The 10,053-nt window shown below is 44.9% G+C and overlaps 1 protein-coding gene across 1 annotated transcript in view; it reads left to right on the top strand.

Moving 5' to 3' along the window:
* Positions 1-7,622, top strand: part of LOC120062149 (autophagy-related protein 2 homolog A-like) — a 42,050-nt gene extending 34,428 nt beyond the window's left edge. The window contains exons 27-37 of the mRNA XM_039011954.1: positions 751-980; positions 1,093-1,228; positions 3,481-3,696; positions 3,858-4,044; positions 4,217-4,382; positions 4,475-4,544; positions 4,650-4,732; positions 4,821-4,942; positions 5,138-5,292; positions 5,625-5,780; positions 5,919-7,622. Of these exons, the coding sequence (XP_038867882.1) occupies positions 751-980; positions 1,093-1,228; positions 3,481-3,696; positions 3,858-4,044; positions 4,217-4,382; positions 4,475-4,544; positions 4,650-4,732; positions 4,821-4,942; positions 5,138-5,292; positions 5,625-5,780; positions 5,919-6,155 (1,758 nt within the window). The 3' untranslated portion in view covers positions 6,156-7,622. The remainder of the gene's footprint in view (positions 1-750; positions 981-1,092; positions 1,229-3,480; positions 3,697-3,857; positions 4,045-4,216; positions 4,383-4,474; positions 4,545-4,649; positions 4,733-4,820; positions 4,943-5,137; positions 5,293-5,624; positions 5,781-5,918) is intronic.
* Positions 7,623-10,053: the final 2,431 nt, after the last annotated feature.

Below are 10,053 nucleotides of genomic sequence, written 5' to 3'. Positions count from 1 at the left end.
TACACACTCTCTTAATACACTCACTCTCCCTCTATACTCTCTCTCTACACACTCTCTTAATACACTCACTCTCCCTCTATACTCTCTCTACACACTCTCTTAATACACTCACTCTTAATACACTCACTCTCCCTCTATACTCTCTCTACACTCTCTCCTACACACTCTCTTAATACACTCACTCTCCCTCTATACTCTCTCTCTACACACTCTCTTAATACACTCCCTCTCCCTCTATACTCTCTCTCTACACACTCTCTTAATACACTCACTCTCCCTCTATACTCTCTCTCTACACTCTTAATACACTCACTCTCCCTCTATACTCTCTCTCTACACTCTCTCCTACACACTCTCTTAATACACTCACTCTCCCTCTATACTCTCTCTACACTCTCTCCTACACACTCTCTTAATACACTCACTCTCCCTCTATACTCTCTCTCTACACACTCTCTTAATACACTCACTCTCCCTCTATACTCTCTCTTTCTTTCTACTCTCTCTATTCTCTCTCTACACTTTCTCTATACTCTCTCTACACTCTCTCCCTCTACCTCTATACATTCTCTCTCTACTCACTCCCTTTCTTTATACTCTCTCTACACTCTCTTTATACTCTTTCCTTCCTCTGTATCTCACTTTTAACTTCCTGTCCCAGTGTTCCTATTAGTCGTAGTTCACATGGAATTTAATTATGTGACATTAAGTACTAAACCTGTTCATTAATTCCCCCCCCCCCCCCCCCAGCCAAGAGACGGGGAGCCTCTTGTGACGGTGCTAGCTGAGGGTCCTATCAGGGTTAGGGAGGGCCACTTCTCCCGGCCGCGGGGCAGCTCTGACTTGCTGCGGGCCCCCAGCCGCTTCCCTGTCCCCGAGAGCAGGGTGGTGCTACGAGAGGTGTCTGTCGTCTGGCATCTGTACGGAGGGAGAGACTTCGGGGGCAAGGCCATGTCTATACACACGCAGCATGGAAACAGGTCCCTATGCACACATGTACACACAACCCAGCAACAGGCACTTGAATTTGGAAGATTTCTCTTACTGATCATCAAGCTCCTCTCTCTCTCTCCCTACCCTCTTGCTCTCTAGGGGTCGCACTGCCCCGTCTGGGATGCGTGGGTCCCCGTCCCGCTCCACTGCTCCGTCCCGGCCTCAGAACTCGTGGCGCTGGGCTGGAGGCGGTGGGCGTCAACACAACTTGCTCATGGAGATCCAGCTCACCAAGGTAGGGAGAGTATGTACACTACATAACCGAAAGTATGTGGACACCTGCTCATCGAACATCTCATTCTAAAATCATGGGCATTAATATGGAGTTGGTCTATAACAGCCTCCACTCTTCTGGGAAGGCTTTCCACTAGATGTTGGAACATTGCTGCGGGGACTTTCTTCCATTGAGCGACGAGCATTAGTGAGGTCGGGCACTGATGTTGGGCGATTAGGCCTGGCTCGCAGTCAGCGTTACAATTAATCACAAAGGTGTTTGTTGGGGTTGAGGTCAGGGCCCTGTGCAGGCCATTCAAGTTCTTCCACACCGATCTCAACAAACCATTTCTGTATGGACCTCACTTTGTTCACGGGGGCATTGTCACGTTGAAACAGGAAAGGGCCTGCCTCAAACTGTTGCCACAAAGTTGGAAGCACAGAATCGTCTTGAATGTCATTGTATGCTGTAGCATTAAGATTTCCCTTCACTGGAACTAAGGGTTCTAGGCTGAACAATGAAAAACAGCCCCAAACCATTATTCCTCCTTTGCAATTGGCACTATTCATTTGGGCAGGTAGTGTTTCCCTGGCATTCGCCAAACCAAGATTCGTCCAAATGTGATTCATCACTCCAGAGAACGCGTTTCCACTGCTCCAGAATCCAATGGCGGCGAGCTTTAGCATTGTGCATGGTGTTCTGTGAGCTTGTGTGGCCTACCACTTCGCGGCTGAGCCGTTGTTGCTCCTAGACATGTCCACTTCACAATAACAGCACTTACAGTTGACTGGGGCAGTTCTAGCACAGCAAAAATTTGACGAACTGACTTGTTGGAAAGCTGGCATCCTATGACGGTGCCACGTTGAAATCACTGAGCTCTTCAGTGAGGCCATTCTACTGCCAATGTTTGTCTATGGAGATTGCATGGCATCGATTTTATACATCTGTCAGCAACAGGTGTGGCTCAAATAGCCGAATCCACTCATTTGAAGGGGTGTCCACATACTTGTGTGTGTGTGTATATATAATGTATGTAACTTGAAAAATACAGCCAGTATGATGCTGTATTTCTGTGTTCTGAAAGTTATAAATCTTAAACTTGATTGCCGACATGCAAAACATTTTGGGACTATATAAACAATGGACTAACGAAACAAATACCAAAATGTTTTTTAGGGTGGAGTTTTCCTTTAACCATACTGTGAGTGTGTGGTAATAAAGCCATAAGACCTGACTGTGACAGAGGTGATACAACATTTATGCCACTGTAGTGGTTGGGGGTTAACTAACCATGTTGTAGTGGTTGGGGGTTAACTAACCATGTTGTAGTGGTTGGGGGTTAACTAACCATGTTGTAGTGGTTGGGGGTTAACTAACCATGTTGTAGTGGTTGGGGGTTAACTAACCATGTTGTAGTGGTTGGGGGTTAACTAACCATGTTGTAGTGGTTGGGGGTTAACTAACCATGTTGTAGTGGTTGGGGGTTAACTAACCATGTTGTAGTGGTTGGGGGTTAACTAACCATGTTGTAGTGGTTGGGGGTTAACTAACCATGTTGTAGTGGTTGGGGGTTAACTAACCATGTTGTAGTGGTTGGGGGTTAACTAACCATGTTGTAGTGGTTGGGGGTTAACTAACCATGTTGTAGTGGTTGGGGGTTAACTAACCATGTTGTAGTGGTTGGGGGTTAACTAACCATGTTGTAGTGGTTGGGGGTTAACTAACCATGTTGTAGTGGTTGGGGGTTAACTAACCATGTTGTAGTGGTTGGGGGTTAACTAACCATGTTGTAGTGGTTGGGGGTTAACTAACCATGTTAGTTGGCCGGGGCAGATCTAGCAAACTGACTTGTTGGAAAGGTGGCATCCTATGACGGTGCCACCTTGAAAGTCACTGAGCTCTTCAGTGAGGCCATTCTACTGCCAATGTTTGTTCATGGAGATTGCATTGCTGTGTGCTCGATTTTATACACCTGTCAGCAACGGGTGTGGCTCAAATAGCCAAATCCACTCATTTGAAGGGATGTCCTATATATACAAAAGTATGTGTGTGCAAGGTGTGTCCTTACAGTACTTGCCTTTGATTATTTTCTCCGTACAAACTAGAACGCTAACTCATTTTCCCCATCATAAGGATATGTTCAGTTCAAGTGTAGCATAAGTGTCAACCAGTCCTTTTGTTAAAGTGGAGACAGCAAAAAGCTACATAACAAAAGCAAAAAGCTACACTAATTGTTTGCAACCATTTAGTTAAATGTGTCATTCCTGTTCAAGGTGAGCTTCCAACACGAGTCCTACCCAGTGGAGGTGTCTGCAGCTGTGGAGGGAGAGGGGCCTGGGGTCGGGGCTGTGGGGGAGCAGCCTCTGTCCCGCCAGGTGTTCATTGTTCAGGAGCTGGAGGTACGCGACCGCCTGGCCTCGTCCCAGCTTAACAAGTTCCTCTACTTGTACACCAGCGAGAGCATGCCCCGCAGGACACATTCCAACATGGTGAGAGAAGAGGCTTTTTAAAGCCTCTTCATTATTTCCTTTCCGTTGTGAAAATCTGTTCTTATTAATGATTCTCATTTCCAAGGGAATTCTAAAGTTTTCTCTGAGATTTGGTTTGTTGTAATCCTACCTAATGTGTTGTCTATGTCTGTGTGTTCCAGTTAACAGTGAAGGCCCTGCAGGTGTGTCCAGACGCTGGTGTAGGTGGTCCAGAGTGTTGTTTAAGAGTGAGCCTCCTCCCCCTCCGACTCAACATCGACCAGGATGCCTTGTTCTTCCTGAAGGATTTCTTCAGTAGTCTGGCTGCTGGAGTTAACCCCTACCTGCCTGTGGACCCTGCAGCTGAGAGTGAGCACCTTCACTGTGTTCTCTGTACTCTACATAATAAGTAGGGTCACATGGAACAGGAAGAACATCATGCATAGCATACATGGTGCTCTGTATCATGGATCTCCTCCTCACCCACTTGATACTTTCTCCTGTTTTCTGAATTTTCTCTTTTCTCTCTTTCCTCTCACAGTGAAGACAGACCCTTCCCAGAAGCCCGCTGAGGATGGGGTCAGTGGCACGGAGACCACTGCTGGTCTGGGTCCTGACCTCACCACTTCTGTAGAAACCACCTATAGCGAGCAGAGCTCCTCGTCCGCTGGCTCCACCTCTTCCACTGATCAGCCAATCTACTTCCGGTAATTAACTTCATCCTCCCAGAGAGTCAATCTACAGTCTATTTAGAATGTGTGGACATTATTTATACGTTGTCTTTCCTCCTCTTTCGAAGGGAGTTCCGTTTCACCTCTGAAGTGCCCATCTGGCTGGACTACCAGGGCAAGCATGTGGTCATTGAGCAGGTGAAAGGACAAAGAACATTTTAACTACGAACACAGTGAACTCATCTCTGTGGTTATATTTTGTTATGACACACACGTGACATTTGCTATGTGATTGTTTCCTAGGGGACGTTTGCTGGGATTCTTATTGGTCTGGCCCAGCTGAACTGCTCTGAGCTGAAGCTGAAGAGACTCTGCTGCCGACATGGGTACAACAACACGAACTCTGGGGTTTCTCTGTAGTCTGAAGCAAGTGTCTTTTTCATAACGCTTTTCTCTAATATCTCTTCCTTATAGACTTCTAGGCGTAGATAAGGTGATTCAGTACGCTGTCACTGAGTGGCTGACAGACATCAGGAAGAACCAGCTGCCGGGCATTCTGGGAGGTCTAGGCCCCATGCACTCTGTAGTTCAGCTGTGTAAGTACAGGACAGGACGTCACTTGTTTGGTGATCTTTGTTTCTTGGCTTCTTTGCTATTGTCCCTTTAGTAGTTCCTGAGTTATCACCATAGTAATAGAATTGTTCTCTTGCAGTGTGGTTATAGCTAGCATACTCTCACAACCTCATTTAGTGTTGATCTCATTTGTTTTTTGTGTAACTTTCTCTCTCTAGTCCATGGAGTGAGGGACTTGTTCTGGATGCCCATAGAGCAGTACAGGCGGGACGGCCGCATTATCCGGGGTCTCCAGCGGGGGGCCGCGTCCTTCGGCACCTCCACTGCCTCTGCTGCTTTGGAGCTCAGCAACAGACTGGTGCAGGCCATACAGGTACTACTGACCTCTGAACTCTAACCACAGACAGATCAGCTGGCTACAGACTGTCTGTAAGCCATACAGCGGTAGAATACCAATCAAACAAGCATAGACATATAGGTTGAAACAATGCATCCTATGTACCACACCCTATACACTAACCTTAGTCACATGTCATAGATTGCGGCCAAAGGGTTAGCATACCTAAACCATGTAGGAAAGAACTGAATGACTAGTAGCAACCGTATGGGTAGAAGCAACTGGGACCAGTAATACAGGTTCCTCCATTGCTATGATGTGCCTTACTCTCCTGAAGTGTTGTAATATTCCTGCGGTTTCTCCTCTAGGCCACAGCAGAGACGGTGTATGACATCCTGTCCCCAACGCCCCCCCTGAACCGTTACATCACAGAGGGCCGACGGCCCTCCAACCGGTCCCGCCGCGCCCACCAGCCTGCCGACCTCAGAGAGGGCGTAGCTAAGGCCTATGACACCGTCAGAGAAGTACGTGTTCTACTGATCAACAATTCAATCAATAATTGTTCATTTAAGTCAACCACTTTAGAATAATAGCAACAACAAAAGGCTTAGCACTCATTTAAACACACAAACTTCTCTTCCTCACCTCTGTCTGTTTCCAAGGGCATGATGGACACAGCTCAGACGCTATGTGACGTGGCGTCTCGCGGGCATGAGCAGAAAGGCCTGCCTGGTGCTGTGGGCGGAGTCCTGCGGCAGATCCCACCCACCGTGGTCCGTCCCCTAATAGTGGCCTCTGAGGCAACGTCCAACCTACTGGGGGGCATCCGGAACCAGATCAAGCCAGATGCACGGAAGGAGGACTTCTTAAAATGGCGCTCTGAAGAAGGCCAAGAGTGATGATTCTGGGGGATTAAAGGTTAAAGAAATGGGAGGGAAATTGTTATGTGTGTGAACAGATGAAGGGAGTGAATGTGTGAAAACGTGAGTTTAAATTATTATTTTTAAACTACTGCAGTGATTGACACCTAGTATTTTATGTGGTTCCATATGGATCAAGACAAAACAATTGTATCTCTTTCTTCAATGCAATCAAATAGAGCTCAGTTCAGTTCACTATCCTTGCAGCAGTACGTCCATGATGAGGATACTCTACCTTTATTAGTATGTCAACATATCACTGTCATTCTGGGTTGTCTTCATCTTTAGATGTCAAAGGGCAAACAGGGCTCTAGTCTAGTATAAAGTCTGTAGTAGTGGTAGGTGGGATTAAACATGTTAATCAGTAGCTCTCACAGTCTTCTGTTGATCAGACTATGGGCCGGTTTCCCAGTTTGAGATTACACCTATTCCTGGACTAAAAAGCACTTTGAATGGCGATCCTTAATTGAGCATGCATTTAAGGAGTAGGCTTAATCTGAGTCTGGGAAATCATTCTATTGAGCCCAAATCAGTGTCCACAGGGATTGGATGGTAATATCCGTCTCTCCTGTAGTCATGGAGACTGAAAGACTGATATAGTGGCCTTAGCTGAGATCCTTCCAGATAGCTGTTAATCAAAACCTAAAAACACAATTGTGGGATTGTTCCATCCGAGCCTGCACACATCCCCACCCCAGCGTTGTTTGTGCCATAAGTTTGTTCAATGATGGGTTCCCTGGCCTCTCCTCCTTTGGTTGTGTTTAGTTTTATCGCCTTCCTGAAACCTATACTCATCTCTCTGTATGCTTACTTGTTCATATTTGACCTGTGGAAACAATGACCTGGGCCTGGTTGTGTTAACTAAATGCAGTCATGGGAGAATTTGGACGATGAACTGAATGAACTAGAGAAACGTCCTTTCCTCTATGTCAAATGGCTTCGCTTGAGTTTAATGCTTGCCAGCGCTTGGTCATCTGATTTGTACTTACAGTATGTTAACTGTTTATTTTGTCAGATCAAGGAGGTCGCCCTCAGGGCCTTGGACCTTATCACCAGTCTGGTTCCTTCCTCTCAACAGAACAATTGCTTGACTCGTCTCATTAGTTGCCTTCCTCCATTTTTGTATTATGTTAAACTAGTATCATATTCTTTTTGAAAATAAGTGTTGGTGGGATGTGTCTAGAGGGTTAAGATGGGGGGGGGGGGGGGGGGGGGGGAAGGGGGATTGTGGTAAAACATTTAACATGATCTTTTGTTCAATACGTTTAAATTGTGTGAGTGCAATGCATGTTTGTGGGTTAGTGGTTTCTTGTGACGGTGACCCGTGGGTTGTATTGGTCACAGGTCTGTAATTACCATTTACCTGTAAGAATGACCTGTATAATACCAAGACAATGAGTACAGAAAAATATATACTAAAAAAATAAAACAATATAAAAACCGTAACTTCGCGGTTTTTGTGATTTTTGGAGGGGACAGTTTACAAAATGTATAAAGGAGTCCTCTGCTTTCCTAAAATAGTTTGTACGGCTAGGAAGCTGTTGTAGGATTATTGAAGTTTGGGGGAAACTATTCACTGTTGCACCATCGACATTTCCGATCCACATGTAAACGCATTGTTTTTAGTTTGCACAGTAGAGAATCATAGATATTGTTGATCAATACAGTATATATTGACAAAGTTACCGGTTCTCTCACTTTCCCCCTCAAAGCAGATTCGTCGAAAGCGTTTCACAGGGATGCTGGCCCATGTTGACTCCCAATGATTCCCACAGTTGTGTCAAATTGGTTGGATGTTTCAATTGTCTCAAGACTTTAAAATCATTCTTTAAAATCATTCTTTAACCTGTCTCCTCCTCTTCATCTACACCGATTGAAGTGGATTTAACAGGTGTCATCAATAAGGGATCATAGCTTTCACCTGGTCAGTTTGTCATGGAAAGAGCAAGTGCTCTTTTATGCATTTTTTTAATCCGGTTTGTGCGGATCCCAGGCGACGGAGGTGAGAGTGAGGTGGAGTTCAATCCCATTTTCGTGAGTCATGATCCCCAAATTGGATTGGAGCGTACTGGTTCAGGCGGCTGATGGGGTGAGTTTCTCCGTATGACTACAACTGTCTGGAATGCCAGAGAGTTTCGATTGGACAAATTCAGGTAGCTCCATAGAGAGACAGAGGACGCATCTTTGTATCAGTGCCATTTTATAGCTTATGTATCAAATCAAATGTTATTTGTCACACGCGTTGAATACAACAGGCGTAGTAGACCTTACAAGCCCGTAACCAACAATGCAGTTTTAAGAAATTACCTTAAAAAACATAAAAATAACACATAAAGAGCAGCAGTAAATAACAATAGCATGGCTATATACAGGGGGTACCGGTGTCGAGGTAACATGTACAGTTGAAGTCAGAAGTTTACATACACTTAGGTTGAAGTCATTAAAACTCGTTTTTCAACCACTCCACAAATTTCTTGTTAACAAACTATAGTTTTGGCAAGTCGGTTAGGACATCTACTTTGTGCATGACACAAGTAATTTTCCAACAATTCTTTACAGACAGATTATTTCCCTTATAATTCACTATATCACAATTCCAGTGGGTCAGAAGTTGACATACAGTAAATTGACTGTGCCTTTAAACAGCTTGGAAAATTCCAGAAAATTGTCATGGCTTTAGAAGCTTCTGATAGGCTAATTGACATCATTTGAGTCAATTGGAGGTGTATTTCAAGGCCTACCTTCAATCTCAGTGCCTCTTTGCTTGACATCATGGGAAAATCAAAAGAAATCAGCCAAAAGAATTGTAGACATCCACAGGTCTGGTTCATCATTCCAAACACCTGAAGGTACCACATTCATCTGTACAAACAATTGTACGCAAGTATAAGCACAATGGGACCACGCAGCCATCATACCGCTCAGGAAGGACACGCGTTCTGTCTCCTAGAGATGAACGTACTTTGGTGGGAAAAGTGCAAATCAATCCCAGAACAACAGCAAAGGACCTTGTGGAGATGCTGGAGGAAACGGGTACAAAAGTATCTATATCCACAGTAAAACGAGTCCTATAATCAACATAACCTGAAAGGCCGCTCAGCAAGGAAGAAGCCATTGCTCCAAAACCACCATAAAAAAAACAGACTACAGTTTGCAACTGCACATGGGGACAAAGATCGTACTTTTTTGAGAAATGTCCTCTTGTCTGTTGAAACAAAAATATAACTGTTTGGCCATAATGACCATCGTTATGTTTGGAGGAGAAAGGGGATGCTTGCAAGCCGAAAAACACCATCCCAACCGTGAAGCACGGGGGTGGCAGCATCATGTTTTGGGGGTGCTTTGCTGCAGGAGGGACTGGTGTACTTCACAAAATAAATGGCATCATGAGGAAGGAAATTTATGTGGATATATTGAAGCAACATCTCAAGACATCAGTCAGGAAGTTAAAGCTTGGTCGCAAATGGGTCTTCCAAATGGACAAAGACCCCAAGCATACTTCCAAAGTTGTGGCAAAATGGCTTAAGGACAACAAAGTCAAGGTATTGGAGTGGCCATCACAAAGCTCTGACCTCAATCCCATTGAAAATTTGGGGGCAGAAAAAGCGTGTGCGAGCAAGGTGGCCTACAAACCCGACTCAGTTACACCAGCTCTGTCAGGAGGAATGGGCCAAAATTCACCCAACTTATTGTGGAAGGCTACCCGAAACATTTGATCCACGTTAAACAATTTAAAGTCAATGCTACCAAATACAAATTTAGTGTATGTAAACTTCTGACCCACTGGGAATGTGATGAAATAAATAAAAGCTGAAATAAATAATTCCCTCTGCTATTATTCTGACATTTCACGTTCTTAAAATAAGGTGGTGATCCT

This window comes from Salvelinus namaycush, chromosome 17, assembly GCF_016432855.1.
Source record: "Salvelinus namaycush isolate Seneca chromosome 17, SaNama_1.0, whole genome shotgun sequence".
Lineage (NCBI taxonomy): Eukaryota > Metazoa > Chordata > Actinopteri > Salmoniformes > Salmonidae > Salvelinus > Salvelinus namaycush.
Note: the sequence above shows the minus strand (reverse complement) of the source record. Positions and strands in the feature narration are given on the sequence as shown.